The sequence below is a fragment of the Panthera leo genome, chromosome E3 (assembly GCF_018350215.1).
Source record: "Panthera leo isolate Ple1 chromosome E3, P.leo_Ple1_pat1.1, whole genome shotgun sequence".
NCBI classification, from domain to species: Eukaryota; Metazoa; Chordata; class Mammalia; order Carnivora; family Felidae; genus Panthera; species Panthera leo.
In genome coordinates, this window is record NC_056694.1 from 24,083,682 (window position 1) to 24,107,525 (window position 23,844).

General features: G+C 40.0%; 1 protein-coding gene, 1 long non-coding RNA gene and 1 pseudogene across 2 annotated transcripts in view; 2 read left to right on the top strand and 1 right to left on the bottom strand.

The window, feature by feature from the left end:
* Nucleotides 1–228: 228 nt before the first annotated feature.
* LOC122210112 lies at nt 229–11,627 on the top strand. Its single transcript, XR_006197915.1, has 6 exons — nt 229–331; nt 1,543–1,622; nt 3,628–3,696; nt 3,800–4,041; nt 10,407–10,604; nt 11,379–11,627. It is a non-coding gene; the product is annotated as an uncharacterized LOC122210112 (long non-coding RNA).
* Nucleotides 11,628–13,180: 1,553 nt separating this feature from the next.
* Nucleotides 13,181–13,676, top strand: LOC122210111 (annotated as a pseudogene).
* An 8,940-nt stretch (nt 13,677–22,616) lies between these two features.
* The window catches only part of LOC122209458, a 40,571-nt gene continuing 39,343 nt past the window's right edge, over nt 22,617–23,844 (bottom strand). Inside the window, exons 7-8 of the mRNA XM_042921329.1 lie at nt 23,143–23,216; nt 22,617–22,764 (exon numbers count right to left, since the gene is read on the bottom strand). Coding sequence (XP_042777263.1) covers nt 22,702–22,764; nt 23,143–23,216 — 137 coding nt within the window. The 3' untranslated portion in view covers nt 22,617–22,701. The remainder of the gene's footprint in view (nt 22,765–23,142; nt 23,217–23,844) is intronic.

Sequence of the window (23,844 nt, forward strand, 5' to 3'; positions counted from 1 at the left end):
CATAATTTTGTAAGTAAATAATCAGAAGATTACTTATGTTACCACTTTTTGGGTTCTAATCCTGGCCCGGATATCCACTCTGTAATCCTGCTCTACGTCTACGACATCCCATCACAACCCCCCCCGCACTTTGGATTCTCCCGATCCGGATTGTCCAATGAGAGAGCCCGCTTTCCCGGGATCCCACCCGCGGCCTCTGGATTTACCCTTGCTCTTGCGCTCCCGCGCTTTCCTGCTCTCTTTCGGCCGGCGCTTTCGGAGAGATTTCCGTTATCTATTTGCTTTTTTGCAGAGACGGGCTTCGAGTCCGGACGTGACTGTCTCTTGCTTGGTAAAGTCCTCATTAGATCATTAGCTTTCTGAGAATAGAGGTCTTGTCCAATGAACTTGCTGCTCTAACTCCCAGAACAGGCGGGGGATACAAATGGGCTGAGTCCTGAAACCGAGGCAGTCCTCACAATTAAGGTCTCTGCTTTCATGAAATTTATATTCTAGGCCGAGGCTACGTAGAAAACAAAAATTTAACTACACTTTTCGTATGCGAAAAATTAAAATGTTTTGAATAGCAGGGCTGTGTGTTGGGGGTACTTCTGAGCTGAAACCTGCATACTAGGAGTCCCGTGACTATCCAGGAGAAGAAAGTTCACCCCTCTTCAATGAGTATTAACTCATGACTCATGAAGTCACCTTCCATGGCTATGCTAAAGATTGAGACGTGGTCCCCTGTCCTTCAGGAACTTAAAGTCTCGTACTGTGCTATCGTAGCACGGTCGGGGGAAAACAACATTAACACCATTTAGAGTTAGAAATGCAGAATCTACATACTGAATCAGAATCTGCATTTTACAAGAATTGCACATTGAAATTTCAGAAGGGCTGGTGGTGCTTTAGACATTTACAAGGCATAGACGAACTTATGTCTAACTCTTTGGTCTGTAGCTAACTGGCTTCACGCCTACAACTGTCTAACAGGATTTCAGGTGACACCTGATCATTAAGAATCTGATGCAGGAGTGGAGGGATGCCATGTGGAAGGAACTTTCATCACTCATAGCTTTGTCTTTCCCTGGTTACAGTTATTAGTAACCCGTTTATTTGTTCAGAGGTCCAGTTCCTTGTCTGGAGCCCAAGAATGATTTGAGAGAACCTAGGTTATATTTCTGCTCAACTCCAGTTTAACATTAAGAGGTCCGAAGAGAGCGAAAAGCATATATACTGGCATCCAGCTCTTTAAGGATATCAAAAGGGAATTTTCAAGTCATTTTTTGTACAATGTAGCTGTTCAAATTAGCATACAATCATTTTCTTTATAAATAAAAATTTTTAACTTTCAAAAAATTAATCTAAGTCAAGGGTAAATGGGCATCTATTGTACTATTCCCTCAGCTTTTCTTTACATTTGAAATTTTTCAAAAAGTGGAAAATTATTTTTGGAATATTTATGTCAAACATTCTAATTTCTTCTATGTGCAGTGGCAATAAAATTTACTTGGGGACATGGAAAAAAAGTATCTGATGCAAACCCAATTTCTGTGCTTTCAGGGGGCACCCCTAACTCAGTCCATACCACACAGGAGAGTGACCCAAAGTGTGGGAGACTTAACACTATAGTGGTGCATGAGGTAATTTTAAGTTTATAAATGAATATTGTTCCATTTCAACAGTTGTACATTTATTTTGGAAATTGATTATGGCAAGCAATACTAGTAATGAGTTTCTTCTTTAAATACATTATAAGAGAGTAAAAGTAGGTTTAAACAACATTGAGTAAATTAACTACTGGTAATAGTTATGGCAAAAATCATGAAGGTGCTATACCAATGAGTGAAATTGGGGAAACATTGCTCTGATCAAGTCACCCACCTGCTTAAAATTTTTCAATGATTCCCCATGTTTTTCAAGATAAAGTTCAAATTCATTAACATGGAATATAAACCTCTATTTCCAGTGCTTTTTAAGCATTACCCCCCAAATTAGCTGCACCCCTGAGAGTCCAGTCATTGGAATTTCATTCAACAGTTCAGGTTAGGTGGGATACACACACACACACACACACACACACACACACACACGCATACACACACCTATTTAGAATGTTCCCTTGTAATAAATATCACCCACACCTCAAAATTTAACTGTGACCCAAACAAAAAATTGTTAATATGTGGTAGGAATTGAAATATAATTCATGATATCACCTACATAAATAACATAATTCTAAGTTTATTCATATTTTGTACCACCGCAAATTTCCTATTGTTATACACTACAAAGTAGGACTGCCATCTTGTGGACATATCTACCACTTCCACATCATATCGGTGTCCTACCTAATTCATTGACTGTTGCTTATGAGGGGAGGAAGGGTGTGTGTAACTGAGATGGGATGCCATTGTTAACATGTGTGGTATTGGTAGGTAATGTACATTTTCCACCTCATGCTTTTCTTCAGCTCCCAACCAGTTGTATAGCTAATTACATAATTATAGTGCTGGGGGAGGCTGGATCCTTGAGCTCCAATTCTCATTTTGTGTTGTCACTCCCTATACCTTTTGAATAATTAATGCTTGGAGGAGTAAGCCCCCCAAATGGAGGGAAGTAGTAAAAGAGTTGAGAATTGAAGACACAGAAAGAGAAAGCGGGTGGCCAAGAAGATAAGAAATAAAGGAGAAAAAAGGGAGGGAAGAAGAGTGTTCTTTAGATGAGGCTCCAGATTGCTTACATCTCCTTACTCATTACTTTTTAAATGTATTTTTAAAACCTCTTTTCCTCTTTTATAATGCCCATGGCCCAGACTAGCATAAAAACAAGGGTGTCGGTGACAGAAGACCTTGAAATTTCTCCAGGTTGCCTTACCAGCTCATGTCAGATTTCTGCCACAACTCTCGAATTTTACTGCAGAAGAAAATGAGGTCCTTGAAATTGTTTCTGCATAGGAGACACTGCAAGCCCTGGGAGAGGAAAGGAATAAGAAGATGGAAAACCAGAGGAGTACATTGCTGGAAAGCTTTGTTAGTTTTCTTGATATGGAGTCAAATCTGACCCGTGGAGCCCAACTTCCTGCCTTGAGCTGGAGTTGGGTGGGTGGGGAGGAACATCATAAGGAAGGAGGCTATGGGGAGGCAAAATAGACTCTAGGAACGTGGTTTGATCTTGTACTTGGGAACATCATCTTGCCATATTAGAGCCAGAGGCATTAATCGTGGCTCCTCCTAGTCCATAATTTTGATGGTTGGCATTTCCTTCCCTGTTCCTGAATCGTACCCAAGCAAATAGCACTATAGCCTGGAGTTTATTCTCCCTTCTGGGAACTTTACTGCCTTGTATTGATAATTGGTTGTTTATTCATGTTTCATTTTCCTTAACTAGATTAAAGAAAAAACATTATTGGCATTTTCAGACAAATAGAAGTTAAAGGGATAGCACAATGAACTCCCATTTACCTATTGCCCAGTTTCAACCAGAATCAACATTTTACCTTTCTTTGATTTTAAGCTCCTTAATGGAGAGAACTATGACTCATAAATGTTTAAGGTAGCTACCAATCATAATTGGGGAGGGGGATGGTTATGTAAAAAATTTTTAAATATGGAATGCTTCACTAATTTGTATATCATCCCTGAGCAGGGGCCAAGGGCATGGTTATTTTTGACACCTCACTTTAGTGGTCAAGATCTGAAGTCAAAGCTGCTTTAGGTAATGTTTAATTCTCCCACTTTCTCTTGGATCCATGCATTTTATTAAACAGAAACATACAGCCCTTTTGTCTTAAAAACTCTGCTTTTCACATTTCTCTTAGTTGTATGTGGGATCCACGTAAGTTTGCTACGCGCCTTCTTGGTTGATGTCAGATGTGAAAGGGAGAATCCAAGGGAGATCACTTGTGTCACAAGCTTGCAAAGACAAGGAAGGAAGGAACCTCAGGATTCACACCATACTGAGAAATAATATTCTGGAGTCAGCCTAGATGCCAGTGCTGTATTCTTATGATGTCCAGTTTCGACCTCATGATATCAAAAAACGTGAAATTCTGCAAGCAAGGTAGGCTGATCTATCTTCTTTGAAATTATTTTATGACTCAGGTAGCCAAAACTACTTTAGCAAGGAGGCCTTGACACTGGTAATTTGGGAAAGGAGAATGTGTCATCTCTTCGGTATGGCTTTAGTGGTAGTCTTATTTGAGTGGTGACATCACTAAAGATATGTTGTTACCTGCTACTAATTCCCAAGAATAAAAATGACTTCTTAGGTGTTAAAATTGCAAGCCTTAACTTGTGAATCCCCTGGAAGCCTGCCCATTTTTTGCCCCAGAGCCAAATACGTATCAGAATTAGGAGGAGTACTAGTTAAAATGCAGATTCCTGGGTTCTCCACCACTCTGACTGAATCAGACTCTACAGGGTTTGGAATCTAGGAGTTTTCATTTAAAAATTTTTTAAAAATGTTTTTATTTATTTTTGAGACAGAGACAGAGCATTAGCAGGGGAGGGGCAGTGAGGGGGAGACACAGAATCTGAAGCTGGCTCCAGGCTCTGAGCTGTCAGCACAGAGCCCAATGTGGGGCTCGAACTCACGAAGTGTGAGATCATGACCTGAGCTGAAGTCAGACGCTTAAACGACTGAGCCATCCAGGGGCCCCAAGGAATCTTCATTTTAAAGAAAAGCCCCCCAGGTGAATCTAGTGCCTAGTCATAAAGTCTGGGAACAGCTGGCTTAGCCTCTCTGCCCCTGTGTAGTAATTAGCATATAGCAGGAGTGTATGCCTTTAATGTTTATTTATTTTTGAAAGAGAGAAAGACAGAGTGTGAGCAGGTGAGGGGCAGAGAGAGAGGGAGACACAGAATCTGAAGCAGGCTCCAGGCTCTGAGCTGTCAGCACAGAGCCCACTGCGGGGCTTGAACCCATGCACTGTGAGATCATGACCTGAGCCAAAGTCAGTTGCTTAACTGACTGACTTACCCAGGTGCTCCAGGAGTATATGCCTTTAAATTTTTACTGTTTACACACAAAACACAAGGAGACAAAACTTGCTGTCACTTAAAAAGTTTATTATTATTTTTTACTTTAAAGAGAGAGAGGGCACAAACAGTGGAAAAGGGCAGAGGGAGAGAAAGAGAGAATCTCAAGCAGGCTCCATGCTCAGCACAGCCCACTGTGGGGCTCGTGGGGCTTGATCCCATGACCTGGGATCATGATCTGAGCTGAAATCAAGAGTTGGACGCTCAATCGACTGAGCCACCCACACGCCCCTTGAGGTCATTTTAAACTCAGAAATTACAATCCTTTTGCTTTTACTGAATTCCTAGATTGTCAGATTCTCCTTGTTTAATTGTATTTATCTGTTCTTCCCTACCCATTGCTGTCCTTCTATCTCTTGATGTGGAGATTTCACAGATGTCTGGGGATTCAAGTACCAAACTTAGACCCCTGGTTACTTTCTCTTCCTTTCCTGCCCTCCATCCTTCAACATTTCTGGTTTTTGTGTTTGTTTGATTTTCATTTAGTTTCAAAATATCTCCACATTTAGAAAGCTCTGAGGTAAGAACTAGAGTTACTACCTATGTTTCTATATCAAGTTTATAATTAATGTTACTCTTTCCACCTGTAAAACATTCTGGGCCAGGAGGCAGGACTACATTGATTGCAATACGTTCTGGTCTATAAGCTGCTATAATTAGGGTTACTACACAAACTGAGATAATTTTGAGAGTAAAAGGGAGAACTATACATGTTTATATAATTTTGAGAGAGAGAGTGAGCACGTGAGCAGGGGAGAGGCAGAGAGACCAGGAGAGAGAGAATCCCAAGCAGGCTCAGCACTGTCAGCACAGAGCCCGACACAGGGCTTGAACCCACGGACTGAGATCATGAACTGTGCCCAAATCAAGAATCAGATGCTTACTGACTGAGCCACCCAGCTGCCCCAGGGAGAACTATTAGTAAGTAAACCAGGACAAAATAAATCTGGGACCATATGACCAGCAATTTCACTCTTAGACATATACTGAAGACAAATGAAAACATGTCCACAGACAGACTTGTGTGTGAATGTCCACAGCAGCATTAGTCATAATAGCCAAAAAGTGAAAACAATTCAAATATCCTTTAACTGGTGAATGAATAAATACAGGGTATGTCCATACACTAGAGCAATAAAAAAATAACAAAATACTGATACTACATGTATACAACATGGATGAACCTTGTGTAGGTAGAACACTAGTTTCTGGAATCTGAATACATTACATGGCAAAAGTGATTTTACAGATGTGATTAACTTAGGGATCTTGAGATGAGCTTATCATAGTGGACCCAATGCAATCACATGGGTATTTATAACACGGCAATGGAAGCAAAGGTCAGAGTGAGAGTGGTGCTAAGAACCAAGGAATGCAGGTGGCCTCTACAAGCTGGACACACAAGGAATGGTTTCACCCCCAGAGCGTCCAGAAGGACAGCTTTGCTGATACTTGGATTTTAGCCCCACTAAGACCCATTTTGGACTTTTGGCCTCTAGTACTTCAAGATAATTTGCACTGTTTCAAGCCACTAAGTGTGTGGCAATTTGCAGCAATTAGAAACTAGTATAAACCTCAAAAACATACTAAATGAGGGGTGTCTGGGTGGCTCAGTTGGTTAAGCGTCTGCCTCTTGATTTCAGCTCAGGTCATGATCTCACGGTTTGTGAGATCCAGCCCTGTGTCCAGCTCTACGCTGGTAGTGTGGAGCCTGCTTGGAATTCTTTCTGTCCCTCCCTCTTTACCCCTTCCCTGCTCATGCATTCTCTCTAAATAAATTAAATAGATAAACATTTTAAAAAGCCATACTAAATGAAAGAAATCTGGCATACAAGATATTTATATGAAATGTCCAGAGAAGAGAAATCTATAGAGACAGAAAGTCCTAGGGGTTTCCTAGGACTGGGGGTGGGAACAGGGATCTTATCAGTGAGATCTTATTAGCGTGATGAGAACAGCAAAGTGTTCTAGAACTGGATTGTAGTGATGGCTGAATTGACTAAGAATCATTAATTAGTACACTTAAAAGAAGTGAATTACAGGATATGTGAATTACAACTAAAAAGTGGGCAGACAGTCACACTAACAATAAGACAATGGTTCATCACAATCTCCCAGAAAACCTGTTAAAAAGATGCCTTGGTCCCACTCCTCTAGATGCTTATTCGTTGGGTTTGAGAAGGCCAGGGCACCTGCATGTTTAATAAGATCCCTAGATACAGCCTGATGCATACCATGGAATATTTCTCAACATGTGATTCGTATCATCTGCATCATAATCACCCCAGGTGCTTTGAGAAGCACAGAGGCCTGGTCCCAGTGCGGTTTTAACTGAATTGGAATCTTTGGGAGTGGGGTCCATTATCTGCTGTTTTAATGAATTTGGTAACTGGTGCTCTCTGCAGCCAGCAATGTCCTTGTTTTTATCTTGTAGTAAACTTCCAAATGCTGTCCCACATGATAGAGACTTTGCTGATGTATTTGTCCCTCAGAAGTCAGAGGTTTCTTTTTTTTCTCCCTGTTGTATGAGCTGGGATAAAAATTATAGAGATGTTGCTCAGTGATCTAAGCTCAAAACATGTGTTTGTCCTGTTAAGTCTCCCATACATCTGAAGGGCTATTTGTACACCGCTGTCCTTGCTTTAGAAGATAACTCATTAGGGAGCTTCTTTAAAAGTGATTATTTAATGTCCAAGGAACACTTTTTAAGAACTTTTTTCAATGCTTATTTATTTTTGAGAGAGAGAGAGAGAGAGACAACGTGAGCGGGGGAGGGGCAGAGAGAGAGGGAGACACAGAATGTGAAGCAGGCTCCAGGCTCTGAGCTGTCAGCACACACCCCGATGCAGGCTTGACCTCATGAACCCTGAGATCATGACCTGAGCCGAAGTCAGACCCTCAACCGACTTGAGCCACCAGGGTGGCTGCAGATTGGTTGCACAACAATATGAATACACTTAACACTACTGAATTCTACACTTAGAAATGGTTAAGATGGTATATTTATGTTACGTGTTTTTTCTTTTACCACAATGAGGATAAGATAACACAATTCTTTTCTAGCACAGTGTTTTTACCATATGCACGTCAAAGCTAAGTTAAAAAAAAACCCCTGGGATCCTTGCATTCTAGAAGGAACAATCCTTGAAAAAAAATCAGAATTAACTTCTTACTGAAAATATGCACAGAACTCATATTTTTGATTCACAAGGATGAGGTGAGAAACCACTTTATGTTCATTTAAATATTATTTTTTGATTAGTTGTATTTTTAAAATATTTATTTACTTTTAACATTTATTTTTGAGAGAGAGAGGGAGAGGGAGAGAGAGAGAGAGAGAGAGAGAGAGAGAGAGAGAGAGAGGGAGAGGGAGAGAGAGAGAGAGAGAGAGAGAGAGAGAAAATCCCAAGCAGGCTCCACAATTTCAGTGCAGAACCTAATGCAGAGCTCAAACTCACGAACCATGAACCATGAGATCATGACCTGAGCCAAAATCAAGAGTTGGACGTTTAACTGACTGAGCTCCCCAGGTACCCCATTTTTAAAATATTTAAACAAAAACACTTGATCCCTTTAAGTGGAGAAACAGCCTAAGAGAGTGACCCTAAGTGTGAAAGAGTGAAGGCACAGATGGGGTATTCGTTTGCCAGAAGATTTTAGAGCTAATCAAAGAGAAATATTACTCTGATACAGAGCAAGAGTGGTCAAGAGCAGCCAAAGAGGGTTGAGAATGATTCCCAAGTGGGTGTTGAAATTAGAATTTAGAGAACAACTTAAAGAAATATAATTGTATTGAAATTATTAAGCAAATGTTAACTATTGGAAATTAATATATTTTTAAACATTTTTAAAGTTTATGTATTTTGAGAGAGAGAAAGAGAGAGTCGGGAGGGGCAGAAAGAGAGGGAGAGAGAGAGAGAGAGAGAGAGAGAGAGAGAGAATCCCAAGCAGGTTCTGCATTGTCAGCACAGAGCCTGATGTGGGGCTCAAACTCACGAACTGTGAGACCATGACCTGAGCCGAAGTCGGATGCTCAACTAACTGAGCCACCCAGATGCCCTGAAATAAATATTTTCTAAGTTGAAAATAGTTTGGAGATGGATAGTTATGTGTGATACACATTACAAGTGTATGAATTGTACACACATTATGAATGTATTGATACTACTGAAATGTACACTTAAAATGGTTAAGACAGTATATTTTATGATATGTGTATCTTGCCATCATAAAATAACCTGGAAAAAGTATCAGTAGCAGAAAAATTAATTTTGCTTAAAAAAATATTCATTAATGGTATACCAACCATGCTTGAAGCAGTATACTATATAATGTATAATGTGGAAAGATGAGTAAGACTTTATATTTTAGTGGGACAGACAGAAATAACCAAGAGAATTAGGAGGTTTAAGAGAAGAGAAATTTAACTTTACAGTTTTAATATTTGCCACTTAAATCCACCTGGATATTTTGTCATCACTTTAAAGCCAGGGATCTATACCATCAAAGAAAAAAATCAGACTAGAGCATTAAGTACACATGAAGTAAGATTGGCTAGCACAAACAGAAAGTATGTGACCCCAGGGCACTACATTAGAGGAAGTAGTTCATACTTGAAAATATAATGTGAATTAAAACAAAAAGGAAAATATAAAGTGAATAAGGATGGCAATAAAAATGCTTTTAAAAGACATATTCCTTTTTTTAAAAGCTAGTTAAGTAGAGTAAAATGACTACACTTACTCTTTTATTTTTATCCTTATCTATTATTTAATTCTGCAAAATCTGGCTCTTATCCCTGCCAGTGTATTAAACGTCCTCTCAGATATTAGTAAGGACCAACTGATAGTCCAACATGAGACTACCAAATTAAATTTGGCACAACTAACAACAAATTCCCATTAAATGTTTGCTGTAGGTATTATATGCTTGGTGTTAAAAAAATAAATGCTCTTCTGGTAAGTCTCTTCTAATGACTTTTGATTGTACTTGGAATAAAATCCAAACTCTTATCAAGGCCTAAAATGCCTCTGCACACCTTTCCAATGTTCCTTTTGCTTCAGCCCTAGATGTCAGATGATCTAATCACATCAATCTTTTTTTCCAGCCTCAGGGGCTGAACAAGTGTTATTCTCTCCAGCTGGAAGGTACTCCTGAGCCTGAGCTCTGCTAGCTGGCTGGTATCTTCTTACCTTTTACCTCTCAGTTTAAATGTCACTTTTCCAGAGTCATTTTTTGATAGTCTTCCTCACAGCACAATGGTTTCTCCCTGTTCATAGCACTTATCTTAACTATTAACACAGAATAATTAGTAATCACAATTGCTAGTATTAGTTACTAGAAGGTACTAGTAATAATAGCTTGTGTATCCACTTCTATCTTCACTAGAATGACAGCCGTGAGATATGCTTGTTTTGTTCATCACTGAATGAGGACATTCATCCCTGAATACCTACTGTGTCTCCTGGAACATAGCAGATACTCAACCAGTATGTGGAATGAATGAAATTAATTCAAGCCACTGAATGTATTATTGTAAACCAGACTATGAGAAGAAAAGAATAAGGACGTTGGAATCTTGAGAAGGTAGCTATTTCTGCTAGACCTCCATTTAGGCAGATGAAGTACCAAACTCATCCTCCTTAATAAGTTGGCAGTAACTGCTTAGGAGCGTTGAACATTTTTCAATAGCTGATCTAGACAGCTGTTAATGTCACATCTTCCAACCACTTGTCTGGAGTTTCATGAAATTCACAGATGATCCCCCTGCTATAACTTTGGTGCCATGTTCACTCATTTAACCCAGCAATCACAAAATTTCAGGCAGATTCAAAGCAGTCCCTCCTCAGAAAAAATATTGGTTCTCTGACCTAACCTACCGAAAATCATGTGGGCTCGTAACTAAATCACACCAAACTTGTCAATTCTGGTCTTGGCAGAGATACTGTGAGAGTAAGTATGTTGATTCATGAAGCAGTTAAATTCCAATGAGCAATTCCAGATCTGATAATTAAATTCTTATTATAACCTTGGGAACATTTTAAATTAAGTTCCCTCACCTGAAGTGGCAACGAATCATTGCTATGTTCAAAGTCCTGGTCAAATATAACAGCGGCCATTACACAATCAAAATCCTTATAATATTTAATGTATTAAAAAAAATTTCCTCTGAAGTAAAGCCATGAACTATGAAGGGAGAAAATCTAAGCAGTAAGCTTTCAACATAAAGGCAATAATATCTGATGCTCTATCTGAGGGAATGAGACATATCAGACAACTTTATAGAGACAAATTTGTTAAGCCTGCCAAGGATGGCAAAACTTCAGTTTCCTGATTCTCTGTAAAATTCCTCACTTGTAGAGTCAACTTTCACTTGGAGAATTTCAACTGCAGTCTACAGTTAAGCTCATCCACTGTTGGCCCCACTACCATAGACAAGAAGATGTAAAATCTAAGTAAGGATCTGTACCAATAATTTAATTAAAATTCCTCATTTTATGGGTCATATCCTAATTCATAATTTTTTTACTCATGCGGTAACTAATTTCCTCTTGGGTTGCTTAAAATTATGAGGGCCAAGTGTAAATTACACTGGAAATTACTTAAACTAATTGCCATATAGAATGTAACTGTTAATAATTTCTTACTTTTAATACTATTTAATAAAATCTATTGTGGCATTTTAGTAAGATTTTTTACTACTTCATTGTTGGAAAGGATATAAACCAATTCCCAGTTTCTTTGGATACTGGTATTAAGGAAGTAAGAAGGTGGACTCTGGAGGGACTGACTTGCAATTGTGAGAACATCTATATGCTTTATAGAACGAGAATTTCAAAATACCAAGAGAATGACAGTAAACAGCTGTTCGAGTATGAATTCCATGATTAGAAGAATCCATTGTTGCTTCTGAAACAAAACGAAAGACACAAGAACATAGTGTTTAATGTCACATCAAGGTTTTATTCCTTCCTCTCTCACTCCTTAATACCCAGTGCTCCATGTACTAAAAAGTATCAGTATCTTCTGTCTCTTTCTTATTTAGTCACTCCACACTCCAATTAGCTATTCCCCCTAAGATGCTTTCTGCTGACCAATGGGGAAGAATTTAGAAACTATTTTGGCAAAAGACTTAATTATCAAACTTTTTGGGGTTGGTATGTTGTATCCATTCTCCAGCCCATTTTTCCCAACTAGTCCAATTTCTGTGAAAGCTGGATCCTGTCTCATCAGACTTCTTTTTGGTTTTAATTATCAGTATTTGTGTCTATGTGAATATTGCATCATTCAGTATTTGTGTCTTCCTGAAACCTGTCACATCTGATCGAATGTTTGCCTTGACTTCCTCTTATTAGTGGTGGTCTTCCTTTTCTGACCTTTAACCAATGTGGGTTTCTGGACTTAAAAATATATATGCCAATCACCCACCTTCTTAAGGAAAATACTAATAACTCTCTAACTCTAGTATGTGATTGATTTTTGATGATCCAAATGCTCATTTTGAATCTATGATCCTGGAATAGAGAGTATCAGTTACCATAACATAGGTACTCATCAGGTATTAGGTTCCCTGCCCTGCTGCTTATTTTTTCAGATGAGTATACTCACTTTTTCTTTAAGTTTACTTATTTATTGAGAGAGAGAGAGAGAGAGAGAGAGAGAGAGAGAGAGAATTCCAAGCAGGCTCCATGCTGTCAGTGCAGAGCCCTAAGCAGAACTTGATCCCACAAACCGTGAGATCATGACCTGAGCCAAAATCAAGAGTTGGATGTTGAACTGACTGAAATCAAGAGTTGGATGTTAATTGAGCCAGACAGGCACCCCTGAATATATTTACTTTTAAAGCAAAATTCTCCCAAAGAAGAAGTGTAATCTTCTCACACACCACTGCCATTCTTCTATTTGAAGGGGCAATTCACCACTGGTAAAGACTAAAGAGAAGAAATGTAGAATACCCAACAACATGTTCACTGGGGTCAAATATCAGAAATGCCATACTCCTATTTTTATATCACTCTTTCATACACGTATTATTCCATACACAGGTAACAAGAATATAACTTAAAAAAATAGCTTCCCCATCTCGAAGAGTAGAAAAATATCTAACACACAGTTTATTGAATGAATAATCCTCCTGCCTAAAAAAGAAAAAAAACCAAACCACAGCTGTTTTACTATACCCGCCAACATGGGCCACGTCCGCACCAAGACCGTGAAGAAGGTGGCCCGGGTCATCATTGAGAAGTACTACATGCACCTGGGCAACGATTTCCACACCAAGAAGCACGTGTGTGAGGAGATCGCCATTATTCCCAGCAAGAAGCTCCGTAACAAGATTGCAGGCTATGTTACACATCTGATGAAGCGGATCCAGAGAAGCCCGGTGAGAGGCATCTCCATCAAGCTGCAGGAGGAGGAGAGAGAAAGGAGGGATAGTTATGTACCCAAGGTCTCAGCCCTCCGGATCAGGAGATCATTGAAGTAGATCCTGACACTAAGGAAATGTTGAAACTTTTCGACTTTGGCAGTCTGTCCAACCTGCAGGTCACCTAGCCTACAGTTGGCATGAATTTCAAAACACCACGTGGAGCCATTTGAATCTTTGCTGTGCTGTAATACCTTCAATAAACCTTGGACAGTAACCTTAAAAAAAAAAAACAAAACAGCCAAATCCTATTTTTATATTCATACTTCGGGGTACCTTTCTTACAAAACCTGTACAACAAAATCTGATGTATTCTCATGAAAGGCAGCATCAGAAGAAATGTCATCTTTCCACATGTTGCAGGAAATTAACTGGGTATGCAGTAAAGAGAAATTGCAAAATTTCCAGTGATTCCATGGGCTTGAGTTATAACTCTAGTTAATCACATCAACTAGTGAGTAGGAACTATTTACCTCTACAAACTTGGGTACATTAGATTTCCAAGACTGGCCTATGCTTAGTTACTCTCTCTTACCATCTTATTTCCCTTACGGCATTTATCAATCTGTAAGTATCTTGTTTGTTTATTATCTTTGTTACTAAAACATAAACCAGGAAGGGACACCTCTTCTGTGGAGTTCTTTACTCTGTGTTCAGTGTTTAGCAGTGCCTGGCATAGAGTCTGTGTTCAATATTTTGAAAAAAATGACTGAATGAATTTCTTCCTAACACACACTCTACCATCATTTTTTTTTTCTGCTACGAGATATGCAACTTTTGTATCTTTTATATCTATTTGTACTTTTTCTCAAAGACTAAACTCTAGGCAGGAGGATCTCTCTCTCTTTTTAAATCTCAGTATCTCTAGAATCAGCGAAGTGTCCAAAGAGAGTACTTACTCAATAAGATTTTGTTGGGTTGGCTAAGGTAAAGATTTGAATATACCCACCATTCAATGTAGTATTGGTGGTGGTGGTGGAAGGGCAGAACCTTTTATAGCTACAGTGACCACTGTATCCTGGATTCCCTGGGATAGCCCTGGTCTCTTTAGCTCTCGTTCTGACATTTAACAGTGTAGTTGGAGTGACATTTTGAGGCTTACTAACAAAACCATGGGCCATGAGAAAGCCGTTAAGGCACAAGATTTTGCTGATAAAATCTTTCCAAATTCACCTTCCCAACCTCCTTAACTCTGTTAATGGTTCCCCAAGTTCAGATCCATGTAGCTGTTCTTCTATCATTTACTCCCCATAGACTGCCACCAAGTTTTGCCACTCCTTTCTTTAAAAATGGTTTCTTGTATTTATGCTACCTTCTCCATTACTACAACTTCACCTTCATATATGATAACAATATTGTGAAAATACACGTGCAATTATAGCAAAGGTTACATAATAGGCTGGGCTAGGTACAGTCTTCCAAAATATATTTTATTCTTGAAAGTCATCATTTTTCCCTGGGAAACTTTTTCAAACATGTGGGGTTTTTGTTTTGTTTTGTTTTTTGATACCACAGACCACCATTTTGTGTTTTTCTTTTAATTTTTTAGTGAAAGGCTCTGAGTACTGTGAGTTGTGTAAAATCCTATTTTTTCATTCCCCTTCTTGGCTCTTCATCCAGGCATGCTTTACCTTCTCTCTACTCTTTAATGTTCCACCACTACCTGTCTACAGAAACAAAAATCAAGGGGTGTTTGGGTGGCTCAGTTGGTTAAGTGTCTGACTTTGGCTCAGGTCATGATTTCACGGTTTGTGAGTTCAAGCCCCAAGTGGGGCTCTCTGCTGTCAGCATGGCTCCCCTGCTCTCTCTCGCTCTCTCAAAAAATAATAAATAAACATTACAAAAAAAGTCTCAAAAACAAAAAACAAAACCCTAGCAAAGTTTCTCTTCTGGTGAGGGAGTTAAATCTCAGGTCAGGGTTGGGATAACAATGGCCTGATTGAATTGACTTATGAATGGCTTAAGCTTTCCAAATTTGTGTTTCAAAAAAAAGGTGCCCAGGGGCACCTGGGTGACGCAGTTGGCTCAGGTCATGATCTTGAAGTCGCCTAAATTTGAGCCTTGCGTTAGGCTCTGTGCAGACAGCTCCGCGCCTGAAGCCTGCTTTGGATTCTGTGTCTCTCTCGCTCTCTGCCTCTCTCTCTCTCTCAAAAATAAATAAACATTAAAAAAAATTTTTTTAAAGGTGTAATTTAAATGAATCTTTTACTAAAGTAAAAACACCAAAAAATAACCTTAGAAATTAATAAAAAGCTACCCAATTATAGTGCTGAAGAACTATAATTTGGGCAGTATCCTGGGCATCTTCTCAAAACAGTGCCAGTATTTACATACCTTTATCCTGTCTTCGTAGTTGCTGTGGGGTCTCTAAAGGAAAGAGTCAGTGGGTAGAGGATCAATCTGGTTTGTCCATAGGGTGGATGTAAGTCACCTGTGCTTATTTAACCAACTTGGGAGGAAGGCAGACGGAAGCCAGAAAACTAATGGACAAACTGTGTCAACAGAATACTGGTTTTAAATAGGAGGGAGGTTGGAAGAACCAATTATTTTTGTTTTAGTTTTAAATTCTCCTACAGATTAAAATATGTCTATTTTAATATACCACGTCCTCCCCACCTTTGCACATCATCTGACCTTCCTGAGAATCACTTTAGTAGTGCAATTCTGAAGTGTATCATGCATTTGAAAAATGTTGGGGTGGGAAAAAAAGGGTAACCATTTCAGTGAAGGCTTGTGTAACTTTGGAACACTCCCCAGGAAATTAAAATATACACCAGATAATGAAGAGCAACATCTGGAATGTTAAAACAACAACAACAACAACAAAGTTGACCTGTCAGCTCAAAGCCCTTTTGCCTAATGGCTGGATTTCTCAGTGGTGGGCTATATGTATATAGTAGAATGTTCAGCAGCATCCCTGGCTTCTATTCTTCAGATGCCAGTAGCACCCACATTCTCAGCTGTGACAACCAAAAATGTCTCTAGATATTGCCAAATATCCTTCCAGGACAAAATCGGACCTGGTTGAGAACCACAGCCTTATGGGAACAGCAATTCCTTTCTTTTGAGAGGCAGTATGTTCTTAACCCCTATAAGAATTTAAGAGACTAGCTCTGAAGCCAGATAAGCTGAGTTCAAATCCAAGTATACCATTTTAAAAAATCTGTGTTATTGTGGGTAAGCTACCTAACCTATCTTTGCCTCTGTTTTCTCATCTGTAAAGTGGGAATAAAAACAGTACCTATTTAACTAGTTTATTGGTTGAGTTTATACTCAGATAGTACTTAATAAAGTACTTACATTTTAAGTGCTCAAAATTAACAAGTATTATTAGGGAATTATGGTTCTGCTGGCTTATATGACATATGCAAATTAGAAAAAAGACACTCCATGCCACAATTTATAAAACTGTATGTGGTAGCCCTTGGAGAACTGATTTTTTCTCACCCTAGACATGGGATCCTTTTTTGTTTTTATTTTTTTAATGTTACTTATTTTTGAGAGAGAGAGAGAGAGAGAGACAGAGCACGAGTGGGGGTAGGGCAGAGAGAGGGAGACATAGAATCTGAACCAGGCTGTAGGCTCTGAGCTCCAGCACAGAGCCTGACATGGGGCTCAGACTCACGGACCATGAGATCATGACCTGAGCCAGAGTCAGATGCTTAACTGACAGCCACCCAGGCACCCCTAGACATGAGATCTAAATGGAAGTTGAGGGGCACCTGGGTGGCTCAATCAGTTAAGTGTCCAACTCTTGATTTTGGTTCAGGTCATGATCTCATGGTTCCTCACATTGAGCCCCAAGTTGGGCTCTGAACTGACAGCATGGAACCTGCTTGGGCTTCTCTCTCTCCCCCTCTCTTTCTGCTCCCTTACCCCCTGACCCCATCTCTCAAAATAAAGAAACATTAAAAAAAAAATAAATGGAAATTGAGATCTTTTTTTTTGTGCATCAAAATGATAGGCATACAAGATCTTGGCAAATCAGTTTGAATCCTTCAAGGCATTTTCTAATTTGAGTGAGGTAAAGTTCTCTCTGATGATAAAATGTAATGAGGTAAGTCTGTAAGCCAGCAGCGGCAACATCCCATTGTGGGAGAAAAGACTAATGTAGCAGAAAAAGTTAAATTGACATGCAGAGAGCCCTTGAGAAAGGCTGGCCATGCTTTTAGTGCACAAAACCCTCACTGCCACCCTAGTTCTTGAAGATTGGTTGTACAATTCTGGTGGTACATCCTTTGAGATCTGGATCCTTTATTTTGGCTGTGCATAAAGACCACCTGGCTAATACAGTTTCTGAGATCCCACTGCTGATCTCATGAAGGATAAGCTCCTGGGGTTGGATTTGGTTAGGTTTATTAAAAGATAATGCTCTAGGCAAGTCTGTCAACTAAAGGTTCTAAAGATGTGTGAAGATAATAGAGTGGGCATAATGGGTTTAAATGCTTTCATGTAACAGGTCTGTCCATTTAAAAAATGGCTTTCTTGCATTCTGCATTCAGTGCAAACATTTGTTAAATGTCTACAATGTGCCAGACACGTGCTAGGTTCTAGAAGTACAAAGACAATAAGGTCTCTGAAATAGATGTTTTATTCTCTATTTGATACTTAAGAAGATGATTAGTTCCGAAACTATTAAAATTCTATGTTCCGAAACCAAAAATTATGACCTCTGTTAAAACTGTTGGTTTTCAAAGAGCATTTAAAAAAACCAAAGGCTGCCAGATTCCTTAAAGTCTTAAACCATTTTAAAATTCCATTTTAGGGGCAGCTGAGTGGCTCAGTCAGTTAAGCATCCCACTCTTGATTTCAGCTCAGGTCATGATCTCCAGGTCATGGGATGGGGCCCCACAATGGGCTCCATGCTGAGTGTGGAGCCTGTGAGGGATTCTGTCTCCCTCTCTCTCTCTGTCCCTTCCCCCCCACTAACATTTTTTAAAATTCCATTTTAAATATAAGCTGTTTAAAATAAAATTACACACAAACTGTATTTTAACACTGAAACAACACATACGCAGGACATTTTCAAGTAGAAATCAAATTAGATGATTCACAGTGACTTCAGTCCTGTACTGGGTAAAGAGAAAAAAGTCCTTTCAAATTTGTCTCAGAATTTCCGGAATCAACCTAAGTTTTCCAGAACTTTACAAAGCCAGGGCACACTTTTATCCATCACTTTGGACGTCAGGCCTTCAGCAAGGTGGGGTCGGGGGCCCCGTGTGCCCCAGATTTGACGGGTGGGAAGGAGCTGCATGCAAGGAGCTTGCGGGCGCTCGCGGGACGGCTCCGAGTCTCCGTGGCGGCTGGCACCACAGCTGCCTCACCCACGGAACTTGGCGAGGGGCTCGCGCCTCCCTCCGTCCCACAACCGTCACCACCCCAGAGCGGCGCATGACACTCCCGGCCAGCAGCGCCCCAGCCAATGGGGATACTCACCCAAGACACCTCGCTCCCAGGGCTCTCTGGCTGCGCTCAATAAGCAGCGCGCAGCCCGCTTTCTCCGAAACCGCCATGCTTGCGGCCCTCCCCTGACCCACCTGCGCGTGCGCCGCGCTCCCTCATTCTCAGCAGGTGTATCCCCACACCCTGAACCCCCTGCGCGTGCATCCCCACTCCTTGACCCCTCAGCGCGTGCGCCGCGCTCCGTCAGCCTCAGCAGGTGTATCCCCACACCTTGAACCCTCAGCGCGTGCATGCCCACTCCCTGATCCCCCGGCGCGTGCGCCCGCCCCCTTAGTCCCAGCGCGTGTATCCCCACACCCTGACCCCCCGCCCCTACGCGGGCGCTCCCCCCTTCTCCGCGTTTGGCCGGCTTCTTCAGGCCCGGGCTTTGAGGTCCGACCGCCCTCAGCCCCTCCAGGTGCGTGCAGACCTCTCAGCCTTTATCCTCCATAACCCCACTTCCTCCAGCTTTCCTTCAGCTAGTCCTATTCCTATCCTTGCACCCTACATCCTGGGTCTCCTGCTGTTTTTGTCCGCCTTTCTACTTACTTGTTCTCTATTTCTTTCCTGATTTTTTCGTTCGTTTTATCTTTTAATGTTTATTTTTGAGAGAGAGAGAGATCATAAACGCGTGTGAGAGAGGGGGAGGGGCAGAGGGAGCAGAGGACTGAGGATCCGAAGCAGGCTCTGTACTGAAGCAGAGAGCCTGAAGCGGTGCTGGAACTCACCAATGAACAGCGAGATCATGACCTGAGTGGAAGTGGGGTGCTCAACAAAGTGAGCCACCCAGGCACCCCCGTGTTATTTCCTGCAACAGGTCTCCTTCTCATCCGGCCTTCCTGCGCCATGCCTTCTTTATCCCTTTACACTGGTTAGCTCTTAAGTTTATTACCTATATACGCTTCGGCGATTGAATATGTTTTGTGTGTGTCTGTTTTCGTCTCTAACTTAAATCTTTAGTCTTTGGATTTTGGAGGACATGGTGCTTCTCCTCCCTAAAATGAATGGAATAGAAATAAACCTCCAACAAAAGAGGAAAACAAAAGGCAAGGGTCATGAGTGGGTTAACAATATAAAAGATTTCAAGTTAGAAAGCAGATGGAAGTGTGTTGACAAATGAAAGCAAGAGAATTTGTCACCAAGCGAGCAAGAGGGGATACACTAGATCTAGGTACAGATTTTCTCAGTGGAGTCCTGGAGAGACCCAGGGCTTGGGAGTTGACATGTGATTTGGAGATCTTAAAAATATAGGGAAAATTAAAAATATATATACATATATGAAAATTTTAAAGTTTAAAAATTTAAAAAATTTTAAAATTTAAAAACTAGCATAGTTGTTCCAGTCAGGTAGGGTATAGCACCCAGATGGCTCCAAGTGTAGAATCCTAGGTACTAGAAAAGGCTGCAATGCATAAAACCAGAAGGTGCTTTTTTAAAAAGGAGCCATTAGTGGGGCAAGAACCCTTTGAAATGAAAAATTCCATTGCTTAAAAGAAACAAGATAAGGGCTGGGAGACAAAATGTAGGCACTCTCTGAGAATACAGAAAAAACAAAAGAAATATGGGAGAAAACATAAGGGACTTAAATCACTAATGTGGGAGATCTCACATTTGCATAATAGTAAATACAGAAAAAGAGAACAGAGAAAGATAGAGGGGAGCAACTACTAAATAACTGAAAACATTTCCTCAAAGCTCAAGAAAGACTTGAGCTTGAAGGAGTCTGTTGTGTAACAGGATGAATGCAACACGACCTACACCAAGACTCTTCTTCATGAAATGTTTGAACTCCAAGCATAAAGGGAAAAAAGTCTTGGGGTGATGGAAGAGCTGGGTGTGTTCATGTTTGGGGTGGTACCTGTTTAACTACAAAGGAATGCTAATCAGCAACCCTGGATGTTAGGAGACTGGCATAATGTCTTCAATGTTCTGAGAAAATACACTATTTAGAGTAGAATTCTATACCCAGACATTCTGTCCCAGCAGTGTGAAGTACAAAGAAACAACCAAGCAATTACTCAGAAACTTTACTCCCTCCTCTTGCCTAGAAAGTTACTTGTGGTTTGACTCCAGCAAAAAAAGGACACAAATCAAGAAAGAGGAAGATACAGTATACCAAAAAAAGTAGAACCAACCCAGGAGTGCAAGAAAATGAAATACCAGGATAATGATGTACAGAAGGTTTAGAAAGCTATCTGCCCAAACCTATGTTCATAAGTGAAATAGAATTAAAATAGTTTTCTTGATTTATGCTTATCCAGTGTTGGTATCAAGTTTATATAATTGTTAATATCAAGGTGATATGATCTCATAAAATGACACCAATTTTGCAGTTCTTATATTTTCAGGAAGCACTTATAAAAAACAGAGATTCCTTGAAAGTAGTTAAACTCATCTGGGCCTTTTTTTGGAGAGTCAGATGGGATGAGTTCTGATTAACATTTTCTTTTTTTTTTTAAATTTTTTAATGTTAATTTATTTTTGAAGGAGAGAGAGAGTGTGAATAGGGGAGGGGCAGAGAGAGAGGGAGACACAGAATCCGAAGCAGGCTCCAGGTTCTGAGCTGTCTGCACAGAACCCGACATGGGGCTGAGACCATGAGTCTGATGCTTAACCAACTGAGCCACCCAGGTGCCCCTGATTAACATTTTTATTAAAAAATAGTTATTAATCAGCTTAAGTTTTCTATTTTTTCTTGGGCCTATCTATTTACTTATGTCTATACATAATTGAAAATTATATGAGACAAATTAAATTTGGTTCCAATCTCACATTAACCAGAATGGCTGATAGGTGGCACACTCAAGAAGAAATGTGCCAGAAGCCAAGACGGTGTGGAAATAAGGGGCAGATATTTATTGGGAGACAATTCTTCATGGGTCTCTTGCATTTCTGCATGACTTGCAAACAGAAGCACTAACTGCCCTTTTGCTTTGGACTATTTTTGCAAGGATGAATATAGAGCAAACAGCCTTGAAGAGAGATCATATTTCCCTCTGGACCAGAGGAAACATTTACTTAATGTTTAGTATACTAAGAATGTTTCCTTCCAGAGCAAAGGTAGGGCCCTTTAGAAAAGATTTGGATTCCATAAGCCCAAAGTTCCTCTTCTGTCACACAACCCACTGAATGTACAGGCATTACATGGTTCTTTTTATGTTGCCTTATAAAAATTAAGGATTGGGGTGCCTCAGTCAGTTAAACATCTGACTTTGGCTCAGATCATGATCTGGAAGTCTGTGAGTTCAAGCCCCGTGTTGGGTTCTGTGCTCACAGCTTGGAGCTGGGAGCCTGCTTGGGATTCTGTGTCTCCCTCTCTCTGTGCCCCTCCCCTGCTCACACTCTGTGTCTCTCTCTCAAAAATAAACTTAAAAAAATAAATTAAAATTAGGGATTAAAGAATTGGCACAAATATAATCTCTGACTACTGCTATTGCTATAATAAATTCCTGTCTTTGACCCAGGATTCCAGGGTCTTCTGCCAGTATTCATGAAACTGTGGTAAGCCAACTTGATAGCTTTCAAGTAGGGTAACATCTCAGTTCTTTACAACAGGTCACTTACTGTAATCTTAATCTTAAATCTACACATTTTCTTCTTTGGGGGTTCAATTTGTATATACACATGGACACACACAAAGACACAAAGGGAGAGGGAGAAGTCCCTCTGTGTGTCTAATAGTAATTAGTATCTAATTGCAGACAGCAATCTAAGAAAGACATAACGGTCACTTATTGGAACTGAATCTCATAGCTGGTTTATTTGAGTATTTTGTTTTGTCAATATTAGCAACGGTCAGGAAGATTTGTTCCAGTGTTATCTGACAGAATAGTCTTCTAGATTGAATAGTGCTTTAGCTTCTTCCAAAATCCTAAACACCTTTAATAGAAAAAAATGATGTATTACCATTGTAATATCCCCAGATGACCCTTTCCCCCACCCAATCGTTCCCCAACTACTGCCAGGTTTATGCTTAGTGACAAAAAGACACAGAAGGGGGAAGATAGAAAGTAGAAGGAAAGATAGTTGAAAAATAGAGAGAAGGCAGTTTTCCATCCTTATTCTCTTGATACGATAGAATGATAGAATTAATTAGGGTTAGAAGTCTCAGTCAAACTACAGGGGCCTTTGAAAAGTAACAAAGTTTCTTCTCCTATGCCAGTGTCAGGCTCCCATTCCACATGCTTAATCCCAATGCCTCCTTCTAAGAGTCCTCTCTTACACACAATGCTAGAAGAATATGATTTCTACAATCACCTTTTCCCAGCAGATTCCCTTTTTTGGAATGTGGTAGCCAATAATCCCTTGATTCTCCTGGTGTATGTCGTTACCTAAGAAAGGTAAGATTTGACAGGTGAGTAACAGAAAGGGCCCTGTATTTGATAAGATAAATAAATCCTATTCTAATTGTCCATACCACTGGAAGAGAGAATACATATTAATACAAAAGACAATGTAATCCCAAAGCCCTTTCTCTTTTAGTACATGTCACTTTGTTAAATATTTTAATAGATTTACTTCCACATGAACTATGGTCTTATTGCCTATAGTTTGTAAAAATTATAGAGGTACAGATAATCACAGCAAGGTCATAGACTTATTTTGCCAAACCTGACTTATATGAATCCTAATGTTCCACTGTCCTAAAACTATGCTCATAAATTTGGGTGTGGTTTCCTTCTCCAGGTGTGTGTGTGTGTGTGTGTGTATGTGTATATGTATGTGTACACGCGTGTTTAGGGTAGCATCTCTATAACTATTCTCATGACTAGGGAATCTTCATCCTAAAGGAAAGAAAAATTCATATATATAAAACATAAATGTGAAGGCATTCACTGGAGAAATGGGATATTACAGCTTTTGAAAATATGGTAGTAATATTGTAGCCATTCCTAATTGATAGGATGCACTTATACATATTATCACACAATTGGAGATTATTGCAAATGGAATTGAGGT